The sequence below is a fragment of the Miniopterus schreibersii genome, assembly GCF_964146895.1.
Source record: "Miniopterus schreibersii genome assembly, chromosome: 12".
NCBI lineage: Eukaryota > Metazoa > Chordata > Mammalia > Chiroptera > Miniopteridae > Miniopterus > Miniopterus schreibersii.
Window position 1 is genome coordinate 40,117,132 of NC_138112.1, and position 14,716 is coordinate 40,131,847.

General features: G+C 53.1%; 1 protein-coding gene across 5 annotated transcripts in view; it reads right to left on the minus strand.

Annotated features, from left to right (window-relative positions):
- Positions 1-515: 515 nt before the first annotated feature.
- LMO1 (LIM domain only 1) overlaps positions 516-14,716 on the minus strand; it is a 46,887-nt gene continuing 32,686 nt past the window's right edge. For 3 of the 5 annotated variants that reach the window (XM_081154427.1, XM_081154425.1, XM_081154426.1), the window contains 3 exons: positions 4,865-5,078; positions 2,345-2,470; positions 517-861 (listed from right to left, as the gene is read on the minus strand). In XM_081154427.1, coding sequence (XP_081010553.1) covers positions 756-861; positions 2,345-2,470; positions 4,865-5,070 — 438 coding nt within the window. In that variant the 5' untranslated portion in view covers positions 5,071-5,078 and the 3' untranslated portion in view covers positions 517-755. Of the gene's footprint in view, positions 862-2,344; positions 2,471-4,864; positions 5,079-14,716 lie in introns of all 5 variants that reach the window. The other 2 variants (XM_081154424.1, XM_081154423.1) reach the window with 1 other exon arrangement.

A 14,716-nucleotide genomic window follows, 5' to 3' on the forward strand; every position in this document is an offset into this window, starting at 1 on the left:
TTCTCAGCCACCCAGAAAAGCAGAAAGCTGGGCCCCATGTCAGGCCAGAGCTGCAGGGAGGAGACGGCAAATGCTGCCCATCACCCCAAGAGCAAAGAGGGATTTTAGGATAGTGCTCCTATGGCAGGGGGCTCAGGATTTGGGGTCCTGTGTGGAGGAGGTCAGAGCTAGGTTACTGTCTGGGCAGACAGAGGGGGTCTCAGTGGATGGATGTAAAAGAGGAACCCAGGGAAGAAAGGGTTTCATCTTGTCTCTCGTCATCTTGGGGGCCTGCTCCGAATCGGGGTATATGCTCAGCCAGGGAAAGGGAAGGGCACCCCAATTCCCACCTCTGGCTGTGGGGTACTTGGTGCTATCCCCTTCCCTCCAGCTTCTTCCCCCAACACCCACCAGAGAGCACCATGCCTTGCTCTGTGTCCCTCCACCCCCAAGGGCCAAGGGGGGGCCGCCCACCCCCAAGCAGCAGGGAGGGAGCCCAGATCTGTGTCAGTCATGTGATCAACGCAGAGTAACCTCCCCGGAAACATTCATAAGTTTAATCCACGCCAGTAATAAAATCGCATTACATTTCTCATAAAATAAATGTTCCCATTTATATACAGAAGACAGACTGTACAGGCCCAGCCTGGCCCCAGGAGGGGTCACACACAGACGGGCAGAGGCGGAGGGAGGGCCGACCGACGGAGTTCTACTCGGCGGGAGCGTGGCGGCCAGCCAGGCGGGTGGGCAGGCGGGCGGGGGCCAGGCGCCGGGCACTACTGAACCTGTGCGTCAAAGGTGCCGTTGAGCTGCCCCTCCTCATAGTCCATCTGACACAAGATCATGTTGTTCTTCAGGAAGAATTTGTCTCCCACACAAAACCTGGAAAATCCAAGCAGGAAAGAAGACATGGAAGGGCCCGAGAGGGCGGGGGCTCCAGACAGGACCCAGCCTGGCTGGGAGGGAGACACATGGGACATGAGGTCCTGGGGAGCTTGCTCCTTGAACTTTCCAGAGGGGATTCCCCCAAATCCCTGGGAGAGCCCAACCCTCTGCCAGGCCCTGCAGCCTGAGGTACAGGACCGAGACCCAAGCCTGGGCCACAGGTCTTCCATAGTCAGATCCCCCATAGAGGGTGGGGTTATATGGGAGGGGTAGGAACAGCCTATTCCTGTCCCAGAGATGGAGAGAGAGAGAGAGGAACAAAGAAACAGGAAAAGGCCCAGAGGAGAGAGGTAGAGGTGGAAGGGAGGAAGGGATAAAATGGTTGATTTTTCCATCCCTCTGTCCCCTCACCAAGTTAAGAGGATGGTGCAGTGAAGGGCACTTTCTCTAAACAGAACTTGTGCGTTTCCAGGAGCATCCTTCCAGAAGGAAATGATCCTGTCCCACCCTCTTCCCTCCTACCCAGAGAAGGCTCTGCTTTGCCCCTCCCTTCATCCAGTCTTCCTTAAGTACTGGAGGAGTCAGCCCTTTCCTCAAAGACGTCCCCAGGGTGGCTGAGCCTTTAGTGGGACCCCAGGGTCACAGGCCTGGTCCCAGCAGATCCCAGTCCAACCACCAGGTGGCGCTGCAACTTCACTGAGCCCTCCCAGCAGTGGATCTGGCCAGAGCCCCAGCCAGACCAGTGTGGCCTGCAGTCCCTCTGGACCTGTCCTCTGCGAATACTTGTATAAGCTCCTTCTTGTCCTGGGGGCTCCTGAGAAAAGGGCCTCCCACAGGCTGGGGCACTGAGCAGGGGCCAAAGACCAGAAAGGAGGCTGGGCTGGAACCAGAATCACAGGAAAGGGGTCAGCGATGAGGGGCTGTTCCCTGAAGGGATTTCGCCCTCCAGGCTAGGAACCCAGTCTCACTAGAACAGACATGCACATGGCACACACACAAGGGCATAGGGCATGTGCACAGAACCCTTTTACATGCACATTTAAAACAGGTCTTTTTCTGCACATGCCCACTCATCTTGCACACAGAGGACACACATACCTCCATTTGTATATGAACACCTAGAAGCATGTGCATATTCCATCAGGTGCACATGCCCATATGGATGTGGACATTTAAAAACACACATGCACATGACACACTGTGCATACACAATAAGCACACACATACTCCCATCCATTACGTTCATGCAGCAATGTGCCACAAATATGTACACACAGTGTTGGAGCATGCACATTTAACTACAGGTCTTAGGCATACATGAAACACTCATATGTACACGTGTACTCAGGACAGCGTGCACATGCAGCCACATGCACACACAGAGAGCACAACTGCATGCAGGCCTCCACAGCTTCTGTTCCAGGAGGAATTGGCTGGGGTCTGGTGAGCATGTTGGATCTTCACCCAGTCTAGCACTCACCTCTGGTTGCAGAGCTGGCAGGCGAAGCAGTCAAGGTGATACACATTGTCCCGGGCCCGCATCACCATCTCGAAGGCTGGGATCAGCTTGCTGCAGGCAGCGCAGTTTCCTGTGGTGCCAAAGAGCCTGCAGGGGGAAGGGTGCAGAGTGCTCAGGAGCTAACCAGGGCAGTTGCCTCCACCCGTGGCCCCACCTATCTCTGTAAATTTTGTGCCATCACAGTAATGGGCTGGACCTTGAGCAGGACTTCAGATTCATACAAGCTAGAATTTAGAGGTAGTTGGTAAATCAGAGGCTGTGTGTCCTCAGGCAAGTCACTAAGTCTCTCTGAGCCTCATTTATTTCAACTGTAAAATAGTGACTGAGATACAACCTTCACAGGCTTGTTGTGAGAACTTCTATAAATGCTCAGTCACAACTCATGTAGTAAACATCTATATAGTGTTTATTATGTACCAGGCACTGTTCTAAGGGCTTTACAAAGATCAGCTCATTTAATCTCGACAACAACCCCACGAGGAGGTCTTTTTCAGCTATCAACTCAACTATGTGACTTGTCTAAGTCCTATTTTCTTTTCTGTGCACCTCAGTTCATCCTTCTTTAAAATGGAATGCTGGACTAGGCGATCCTATTCAAAGATGTTTCTACAACAGGATTGATGTCAAAAAGAAGTTCGAAGGACTCCTGGCACAGTGCCTCTTTGGGGCAGACAACCCTTCTCTTAGCTGCCGGTTGCAAAGTTCTAGGGAGAGGGAGCTGACAGCCTCCCGTGCAGGCTAATCCTTGGCTGGATGTTTCAATGGTCTGAGCCAGCCAGGCTGCTCTCAGCTTCTTTTCTGCACACTGGCAGAGAAAGCCCCAAGTGAGGCAAGAGGGCTGAGAGGCAGGCGGGAGGCCCCTCTAATCCCTGATTTGTCCAGCTCAAGCTCAGGCGTCGGTAGACTAGTTAGGCTCCATTATTCATCAGTCCAAGCTGCGTGGTGGCTCAGATTAAGGCAGACAAAGGCTGGGCCACAGCATCTGCCTGCCAAGATGGGCCATTCTTGCCACCAGTCCCATGAGCAGGCTGCAGAGGGGGCAGGCTCAGGAGAGCCATGTTCTGGGGCTAAAAAGCTCAAAGAAGCTGCACCCCCATTCTGGCCCACTGGCCTACCTGGCCCCAGAGTCATCCCTTGGCCTCTGCCAGAACCCAGGAAAATACCTCAGGCTCCAGTTGCTGGCAGGGCCCAGAAGGCTTGTGGGTGCTTCAACTCTGCCGACAAGCCCAACCTGCACTATGGGCCACCCTCTCCAGGTCCTGTGGACTCATCAGACAGTTTGCCCCCTCCTCTCAACCTGGTAGGTCCAACCCCCGGGGGATGCCCTAAACCTCCAGACTTGGTCACCCTTTCCAGGTAATTGAGGGGTGAGTCCTAGGAGCATCCCTTCCTATACCCCTCCCTCCTGGCCTCAGCCTCTCTTCCAGCCTCAGCCAGGAGCACTGAGTCACAGGTCCTGGTTTTGCACCACTTAAAAACAAAAACAAAAACAAACTCCTGCAAAAGGCAGAGGTTGAAAGAGAAGGTACAGGCAGGTAAACCTTAGGCTCTCCAGGGAAGCAGAGGGAGCCTCCACTGATAAGCCTATCCCGCAACATACCCACACCTGAGCAGAGGGAGCCCCAAGAATCCCTTGCCCCGACCTATTAATTAATGAGATGGGCCTTTCTTCCCCACAAGGCCCAGCCACCTCCCAGCAGCCCGTGTGAGAGCCAAATGCAGGTGCTGGGTCTCAGCCAAGGCGCTTGCTCTGTGGCCTCCTTCCAGCCTTGCTGATGTCATAGATGGCCTAAGGGAGGGTTAATTGGGGGAGGCAGTCCCTGGGAAACAGGACCCAGGCTGCGGGGGAGGGTGGGTTAGAGTTCTGATGAATGCAAAGCGGGAAGAGTTATTCTTTCCACTTCACAGAGGGGGGAAACCGAGGCGCAGAGTTCATTCAAACCCAGGTCTTTCAGTTTTGACCTCTGCGGTCCTTCTCCCAGGGTCTGGCTACCTGCCAAGCTCCCCAGGCATCTGGGCCATCTAATCCCAGGGCCCTTCAGGAAAGGTGGGGGAGAGGCACTGGGGAGAGGTGGGAAGGAGGGCCCAGAGCAGTCAGAGCTTTCCTACCTGCTCCTGGAAGCCCCCCTGAGGCATTCCCTCCCAGATGCAGGGACAGGGTGGGTCAGAAGCACCTGACAAAGGCAGTGGCAGGGATAAGTTGATGCCCTTGGGAAGCACATCTCAGGTGCCCATGGTTACAGATGCCTACCCGGAACTTGTGCTGGCCACTGAGTCCCTCGAGTTAAAGGCACGGCCCTGCCCTGGGGGGGTCTGCAGCGTTTGGGGGAGCAGGGCAAGGGCAGGGGCAGGACAGTGGCAGATGAGCACGCACGTGGGCTGTGCGCTCTGGTTCCTGGGTCTACAGCCCGGGCAGGGCCACGCTGGGCCCTGGAGGACCCGGGCTCTCTGAGAAGGACCAAGCGGTGGGAGGTGGCCCACCTCAGGTAGTCTCTGCGGCACAGGATGAGGTTGGCCTTGGTGTAGAGGGTGGAGCCCACCTCGCCCAGGCGGCAGTCGCAGCAGGCGCACTTGAGGCAGTCCTCGTGCCAGTACTTGTCCAGAGCCTTCAACAGGTAGCGGTCCTTGATCTTGCGGTTGCAGCCGGCACAGCCCTTCTGCTTCCCTTTGGGCTGGACGGACAGCATCGGCACGCCTGCCAACGGACAGACAAGAGACAGATGGACTGGGGGGGCGCTGAGGCTCTGTGCCCTCTGAGAACGGGAGCCCGCTGCTTCTCGCTGCTGCGCCCCCTCCAAGATTGGGGTTCCAAGGAGCCCTCACGTTCTCCCAGCACTCTCCTCCCTGGCCTTGGGTCCTGTCCTTTTGGCTGCGTGACACAGCCCGCTCCCCTCCCCGTGACGGTCCGTCTGGAGGCTCCAGGCAACACGGGGAGCCCCGCGTCTGCTCTGCTGCAGGGCACACACACGGCCCCAAGGTCCGTCCCCCTGAGTTGTTCCACCCCATGCAACCACTGCCCCTCTGCAGCCTGATCGACAGGAGGCCTGAAGCCCTCCTCACGCAGCCACCATCCCATTGGCCTCTCCTGCAACCCTAAGGATGAAATCTCCCAATGGTATGGGATCCACTAGAACTCCCAGTTCTTTTTGCCTCCTCAAGACTTCTCACACAGCTTGTCCATTTATCCATTTTAATCCCAAAAGTCAGGCTACAGCTTCTTGGTTTATTCATGTAGAACCATGGAGGTGTCAAGAAAATAAGATGCCCTTGTGGCAGCCCCAGGAGGGAGCAGGAGCTCTGCGGCTCGTGGCAGGTGTGTGCTGGAGGCGGCTGGGCCTAGCCTAGTTGCTCTCCTCAGCAATGACTGCAGCTAGTCAGACTCCTCCCTGACCCGGCCTGAGGAGGGGAGGTTCCCAGCCTCTGGACCCTCAGTCTTCCCACAAGGATAAGAATCTCTGAGCCACTTGCCCCCTCTCAGGGCCCACAGCGCTGCTCAACATACAAGAAAATGCCCAGTATGAGGGGCTGGGATCTAAGCCTGGCATTCACCAGAGGAAGGGGCAGACCTCCCAGCAGGCAAGGTATGCCTCACTCACATCCCGTGCACACAGGCACAAGGAGTGACCACAGGGAGGAAGGGTTGAGGAGGAGATGGGGACAGATGTCGGGTGTCATCTGGGAGCTTGGACATCCACGTGGAACCCTGAGGCTTGAGTGTGGTAAAGACTAGGCTTGGTGGGGAGTGCAGGTAGTCTCAGAGCTCCAGCCTGGAGGTGCCTGTAAGCATCTCATGAAGGTGGTGGGGATGGGGGTGCTCCTTTCCTGACCAAGGCTCAAGTGGATGGAAGGGTTGACTCTGGAGGGAATAGCTTACCCCTTCTTGCCTCCCTGGCTTTCCAACCAGCTCCTGAACTCTGCCCTCCTCTTGGCCCCATCCTCTCCAAGGGATCCCTGCACTCTCCAGGGCTCCGGATTCAGTTCCCATCACCTGGCATCCCTCTTCTACCCACCCCTCGACTGTCCCCAGCCCAGAGTCTGAGCTGCTTCCTTGGTGTGACCCTTCCTCAGGCATCAGAGGAGAAGCATGGCCTCCAAGGGGTCTCAGTCTCAAAATCCACAGATATCAGGTCAGATGGGCCTTCAGAGTTCTTCTAGGCAAATGGTCTCATTCTAGAGATGGGGAAACTGAGGCTCAGATAGTCCAAGGGGCTAGTGTAGGCCACCAATTAAGTTGGCCCTTCGCTCCCCCTGTGCTTTCTCAGCTTCATTGCCTCCTCAGGTTCCTCTAGGAGAGGGGGTGGCCCTTAGGCCCGGGGGCCCTCCCAAGCCCAGGAGCAACAGGACAGGTACGGGCAGGGCAGAGCTATCATAGGCTACTGTGGACTCTCCTTCCTCCCTCCTCCAGTCCCTGCAGGGCTGTCTGTTAGCTGGGAAGTTTGCTGCCTAATTTCCTTAATGCAGCGCTAAAGGTTAATTGGTCTGAGAGCATGATGGGGCTCAGGATGACTCTGTCCCCAGGCTGCCTCTGTCTCTTCTGAGAGGGTTCAGCTTGGTCATAGCTCTGAGGAGCTCATGGAGGCCAGCTGGGGACCAGGCAGTCCTGAGAACTAAGGGGGGCCTGAAGGGCTCCTTTTAAGACCTTTCAAGGCCTACAGGGAGGAACCAGGTGTGGCCAGATGGGGGAGGGGTTGAGAGAGCTGGATGTAGGAAGGTGTGGGCTGTCCCAGGGTAGGATTATTTTTCTCTGGGGCCTGTGGAGGGAGCACCCAGCCAGCATAACTACCAGTTTGGAAGATCTCAGTTCAGGCCTCTAGTATAGACCCCAAGGCTGATTTCCCCTTGCTCACCTGGGCTGGCAGCAGGCCTACACCCTCCCCAGTAGCCAGGGCTCTTCAGTTGTGCTCTCAGTGGTAGGTGGTGGGAGGGGATGAGTGGCTGAAATATTCATCCATCTCAGGGGATACCCCTGGCCCACTAAGTTATACCCCAAAATGATGGAGGATCTCAGCACTAGAAGCATCTGCCCCCTTCATCGCCCTCTGGCCTGGATCCTGGACAGACTGCCTGGCCACTGAGCCTGCAGGGCTATGAATGATGGTACCAGCCGGCGGTTCCACCCAGGGAGGCCAGGAGGAGCAAAGCTACAAGCTTCCCCAGGTTCCCCCCTCCTACCTGTGCCCAGACTGGGCCTGGCACACAGCAGGTTCTTGGTAAGGCTTGGGAACCCTGCTCTAGGGTGCTGAACTTTGTTTCCTGGGTCCTGGAGAACTCGTAAGAAGCCATGTGACTTCCGCCAGAAGCCCACTGAGACACGGAACAGCAGGGCCAGCCTGGCAGAGGAGGTGACAGAGCATCTGGAGACCTTGAGCTTTCTCTGCTTAGAAAGACTGGGGTCTTGGGAGAAGTCTGACTGACCCCTCCCTTCTTTATGGAGACCCCACACTGTTTTCTCTTACTGGGTTAGTCCAGGGGACTTGGAAACACTCCTGAAAAGGTAAGGAGGCTCTAAGGGGGCACCTATAGGTTCCTGCTCCCCAGAGGGTCCAGGCTCTCCCTCCCACCCTGCCTCCCCAGCCCCCACTCTGCCTGCCAGTCGGCCCTGCAGACACCTCTTCCCCCCCTCCCTCCTTTCCTGGCTCTGGGAGCTGAGCCTCGGGCCATGCACTTTCCATTAAGGAGATAGCATCCCTTTGCTGAAGTCCATTTGGGATCCATTTTAGTGTTATCTAAAAATCAAATCTACATGGTAATCCTTTTAATGTACTCCTGACTTTAGAAAAAAACAGGTTTGTGCTCCTTCAGGAAAGGTTTTAAAGCATTACCCAGTAATTACTACTCACCCATGAAAACACTGATATTTTACAATGGATGATGTTTGTGCCTGCCCGCACACGCCGGCATACGCTCACACACAGGGGACCTGGGGAAGTACATCCGTTCACTCAGCCCATGCGCTCCCCTTAAATCCCAGGGTGTGGAAGGGACATCCGTGAGGAGATGTCCCACACCCTGCCCCTACCCTGGCGGGCTGCTGGTGGAAGGAGGCAGCCTCCCAGTCTGACTCATCCAGCTGCCAGACACCCTCAGCTCTTTAATCTGAGAAGAAGCCATATAGTCCAGGTGATCGGGAGGGACTGCCAGAGGTCATTCGGCTCTGCCTGCACCCTCCCTCTAAGCAGAAGAGAAACCTTCCTCTTCACAAGGACTCCCCAGGTGGTTTGCCAGCCAGACCCAAGTCCTCAGCAATTCCTGCCCACCTATATCCCAGGCCTGGCTGCCTTTTAGATCTGGCAGGTGGATTTCTCCAAACTGCCAAGCCCGTAGGCTCCTGATCCCACTGATGCCTCCAGCTTGGACAGGAGGCTGAGCCTGGCTGTGGAGCACTCCTGCCCCCTCCCAGCAAGTTCCTCCAAGGCCTATCCTACCCAGAATGCCTACTTCACCCAGTCCCAGGTCACTCTGGACCTGCCCTGTGGCTCCTCTGCCTACAGCCACTGTGGTCACCCCTGATAACCCCACCTGGCATTTGAGGCCTGTCCTGCTGGGCAATGTCGGATCTGCTCCCTGCAGAATCCTGGAATAACATCCCTCTCCATCCTGCAAATGGACCTTGTTTGCTTCTGTCCTGGGGCCCTCACTCCACTGCTGCTCCAGGAAGAAATGCCTTGTCTGCCATCCCATCCCACTCTCCCCCACAGGTCAGAGTCAACAGCAGCACTGAGGCGAAGAGCACAGACTTTGAAAGCACAGAGTCTACTTTCCAGTCTGGGAACTGTCCCAAGCAGTGGAGGGCCTGGAGCAAATCCTACCACCTTTCTGACTAGCATCTGTGAAATGGGGGCAATAGTCTCTGTGAGGATGGAACAAGGTTACGCACGTGAAGCCACAGTACAGAGCCCAGCGTTCAGAGGGGCCGACGAACAGGAACTGGCAGCGTCATTAACATGCACTCCAGGTCACCTGCCTCCCCTGCTCGGCCACTTGCTTTCTTTTCTTTTTACCTTGACATAACCTCAAACTTTCAGAAAAGTTGCTAGAAAGAATTCCTGTATATCCTTCACCCAGATTCCCTAAATACAAACATTTTACCATATTTACTTTCTATCTATCTATCTATCTATCTATCTATCTATCTATCTATCTATCTATCTATCATCTATCTATCTATCTATCATCTATCTATCTATCATCTATCATCTATCTATCTATCTATCTATCTATCTATCTATCTATCTATCTATCATCATCTATCTATCATTTATCATCTATCTATAATATTTTTCCTGACTCATTTGAGAACTGGTTTAGAGATGAAGCCCCTATGCCCTTTAATACATTGGTATTATTTCCCCAAAGCAAGGATATTCTCTCACAGGAGGGAGCACAGTACAGTTATCAAAGCCAGGAAATTATCACTGACATAATACCATTATCTAATCTATAGATTCCATTCTGATTTCACCGATGCTCCCAAATAATATCTTCTATGGCAAGATAAAATTCTGGATCTTGTATTGCATTCCGTTGTCAAGTTTAATTTACGGAAATCTGGAAGAATTCCTGAGCCTTTGTGCTTCAAGACACTGACATTTTTGAAGGGTATAGACCAGTTATTTTATGAAATATCTCTCAATTTGGGTTTATCTGACATCTTTGACTGTATGACTAGCTCCTCTGTGCCTCCGTTTTCTTTGTTATAAAATGAGTGTGAAAATAGTACTCATCTCATAGAGCTACCGCGAGGAATAAAGGAGTTAGTCTATGTTCTCAGGACTAACTGGACCTGGCAGTTGAAAGTTAGCTCTGATTAGGGTCACCCCACCCCACATGGCACATGGGAAAGGCTGACCTTAGTCACAGCTCCATCTCAGGTTCTTAAATTAATGATGGACACTTATTTGAGGAGTGTAAACTGATATGGATGTACTGCTGTGGTAAAAGTCACACAGGCACTGGCTAGAGTCCAGCATGACCCAAAGGACAGTCCAGTGGTCACTGAAAACGTGTGTAGAGGGAGTCAGCCCCCTCTGTCTGATAGGCTGTTCTGTGTCCAGCAAGTGATAGGGGGTTGCTGTGGCAGCTCAGAGGGTGACAGCTCAGGGCATGTCTCTCTGGCTGCTATGGAGCAAGCCCTGAGGGCACAGGTGTGTGGGCCTTGGTATTTCTCATAATGTCTCTTGTGCCTCAGTACTGGTTCCAACCTGTGCCCACACAGTACAGCACAGCTGCCCAAGATAGTTCTGGGGCTTCCCTTTCTCACCATGGGTGCCCTCCCCTCCTCTGGGGCAGGCAGGGAGCCTGGGCTGGGCTTTCCCAGGGCTGAGAACAACCTTAGGAAGAACATGCTGGTGGAACAATTAGCAGTGCTCAACTTCTGAGCACTTGGCTCACAATTTTGCCTTATGAGATAGGTACGTACCATTACTATTCCCATTTAATAACAGGAAAACTGACGCACAAGTAAGGTTATGACTTGTCATGGGTGACGCAGATAGCATGGGACAGAACTGGGATTTGAACCCTGGCGGTCTTTGTTTGGGGCCCAAGCACTGGACTCATCTGTTATGCTGCTAGCCTGTGTGTTGCTAACCTCTGAGGCGCTACAGACCCAGGCAGGAGGCCTTGCAGAGGTTAGGAAACCTGGAGATACACAGGGGCAGGACACACATGCAAATATATACAGCAGCACACAGACACAGGTACATGTAATGGCACACGTGCACACTCGGTCCACAAGAGGCGGGACTGTGTCTGTGTATTCTCCCCACAATTTCATTCCAGCACCCAGTGCAGTGCTAACTGTAGTAGCTGCTCAGTAAGTTGCATGGGAACACACAGGCATGCATCTAAACACACACATGCCTGGGTGTGCTTATGGAAATACACACACACAAATGCACACACAAACAGTCACCTGAATCTTTATTGCCTTTTGAAAAACTACATTTCCAAAAACTAGGACGTAGCTCAAAATCAAGCTCTGATGTGAACAAAAGGCCTGGTGCTCTGTTCTCAATACCACTTTCCCAGGGAAACAATAGCATATGAGCCCTAGGTTTCACCCACATGGACCTATGTGGAGTGGAGGAAGTTATCCAGAAAGTTCCACAATCTTCACACCCACTTCAGCTGCTGTGTGTGTGTGTGTATGTGTGGAGTGGTGGTGGTGGTGGTGCTGTCTACGGCCTTCAGGAATCTGGGTCCCTACCACCTGCAAGGTGCTTGTACCCACCTGGGACCACACCTGGGACTGGAACTGCAGGGTAGAATCCGAAACAAAGGCAGCCAGCGGCCCCTCCTTGGCATCAATCCCATTTAATAAGGAAATTTGAAAGTGTAATCTAATTCTGCAGAATCTCTTTAAATCTCGTTTTCTCAGAAGTAACTTCATTTCGCACGGACACATCCAGCCTTGTGAGAAGGCCTCCATTTCACACCAGTTTTATCTCCACAATTTCTCGTCTCACTGCACTCCTATCCCAGGGCCTGGCCACGCGGCAGGCGAGGCCTGAACTAATAGCATTTCCTACTCATTTGGAATCAAAAGCCAACGAGAACAACTGTTGAAACACACAGCTACAGCCACCGAGAGCACCCTCGTTACCACCCCTCTGCGCACCCATCTGCAGGCAGCATGCTTATTGGGTTAGATGAGGGAGAGAAGCTGGGTCCCTGTGTGGCCTCCAGCTCCTGGCTGGGGCCAGTGAGGGAGGCTGGGTGGGCGGTCAGCTCAGTGGAGGAACTGGCCCCTTTCACTCTGAGACTGCCCCTAAAGGGGGCATAAGAGAAGTAGATGCTAAGACTGTGGGCCCTGCAGGCCAATGGCCTAGGCTTGAATTCCATCACTTCCTCGCTCTGCCTCAATTTACTCATCTGCTAAACGGGGACAGCCTACTTTGAGGGATTATTTTGAGGATTAAATTAAATAATAGACATGAAGTATTTATAACAATGCCTGACATAGTAGCTTTATAATATCAGCTAAGAAAACTTATGCGTATCTCATGATCCAACAATTCTACTCCCGGCTGTACGCCCAACAGAAAGGAGAGCTTATGTCCACCAAAGGAGATATACAAGGATGTTCATAGCAATTGCCTTCATAATAACTCCCAACTGAAAACAACACAAACGTCCATCGACAGTAAAATGGATAATAAATTCTGGTATATTCATACAATAAAATAGTCCACAGCAATGAAAGAGGAAGAATCACTGATACACATAACACTGTGGATGAATCAGACAGCATGATGTTGAATGAAAGAAGTCAGACACAGAAGGGCACACATTATATAATTCTACTTATGTGTAATTCCCAAACAGGCGAAACCATTTATGGTGATAGATGTTGGAATAACTGGGGTGTATTATCACCTCCCAGGAGGTGTGGGGAAGCCTGCTGAGATGCTGGAAATATCCTCTGTCTGGATCTGGGTGGTGTTTAAATAGATACACACACATGTAAAAGTTCATTGGAATGAACATTTGAGATGTGCAATTTACTGCATATATTTTACACCTCAATTTTTTAAAAAAAGAACGAAGATGGAGACCTCTTGGTCAGGGCTTTGTATGCCTCTTCAGAAATCCCACCACTTACTCAGCATTCACTATATCTGTCATCTCACTGAATCCTCGTATTAACTCCCAGGTACTAAATGATCATCCCCACTCGACAGACGAGGAAATAAAGGCTCGGGGAGATTCAGGCCTTTCCCCAAGGTCACACTGCTGGAAAGGTACAGGGCATGGATTGGAGACCAGCCCTCTGGACTCTGGAGCTTAGGTTCTCATGGAGCCAGCATCTGCCCATGGCCCCTGCCAGCCTGGGTGAGGAAGGCTCCCTCAGGCAGCATCTGGGTGCTCCTGGACAGCCTGGGTGCAGAGGATGGTGGGCGGGGGGTGAGGGCATGCTCAGAGTAGGGCCTGGGCTGAGACCAGGAGGAACTATGGTCCAGGCAGGACACTCCCCTGCTCTGGTGGGTCACCGGTTGTTTCTGCTCATCTGCTGGTCCTTTAGAAGCTTTAGCTGCTGTGGGATCTTAAAAGGGCATCTGGGCGAGGTCTACAAGGAGGCATGAACCAGAAACTAAGGACAAAGAAGGGCCACGGGCTAGGGAGGGAGGAGGGCTGTGTAGAGGCAGACCAAGATGTTTGCTTTGTAGCCTCAAGAGGGACAAAGAAGCCTTGATATGGCACATGTCCTCAAGGGGGAGGGTCACACTGTGAGGGGAGAGCTGGGGGCCACAGACCCAGAGCCACAATAGCAGGGGGGACCCTCAACCAATAGCTAGGGGCTTGTGTGTCGATGAGAGGATGGGAAAGGGAGAGGTCCTGGAGAGGGGCTGGTTCTAGTAAGACATTTGAAGGTGGTCCGGCAATGCTTGCTTTCTCCAAAGCACCCAGTTCCTCCTCCTCTTCACAGTCCAACCCAGTAGGGGAGAATGTGGAAGTCCCCAAACACCTGCAGTCCCTGTAGTCACGTTCTACCGCATAATAATACCCCATATTAAATGCCTACTGTGTGCCAGGTGCTTTACTCTCATTAACTCTCATCCTCATGACTGAGGTGAGGGAAATCACACAACCTGCGAGGGACCAAGCGGGGCTTCAGGCCCAAGCTGCTGGCCCCAGCCCTTCCCTGCTCTATCTCGGCCCAGAGGCAGCACTGTACCATCTCTTCCCTGAGGCACAGAGACAGTGAACTTCTGTTGGGACCCAATCTTGACCCTGCCAAAAGACGAAGGCTCTAAAGCCCCCTTGCAGGAATCTATCAGTCAGGGTGGGGTTCTGGTCCCCAGTGCCCCCAGAGGAGCCATTCCTGTATGGGAGCATGAAGCAGCGGGCATTTTTGCAGCATGTGCTGGTGGAGGCAGCCTTCCTAGGAATGGAGTATCCTAGAGCCTGAACTCTCGGTGACCTTCCAGGGTCTACAGATGACGGGGCTGAGGAGCTCCCATACACCTCATTGCTGAGGGAAGCCAAACCCCACACAGCCTCGTGTCAGGCAACAGCTTTAGGGGGACCCCCTGGAGAACTTGCAGGGGGCCTGGACGATGCACCAAGAGACACTGGAGCAGGTCCAAAGGGAACCCACTCTTGAACCACACGCAGTTTTCTGGGTTCTTCAGTGAGGGGAACTTAGAGATGTCAGAAGCTACATGTGCTCTTTGGAGTTTGTCACTGGGAACGATGCATAAGTTAATTGTGTAGTTATCTGCAGGGGGAGGGGGGCTGGAGGCATATTCTTCTAACTCTCTGATGTTCTCTGTAAAGTCCCAGATATATCTTGAAAGCAATAGGCCCAAAATAGCACTCTAGATCACCTCT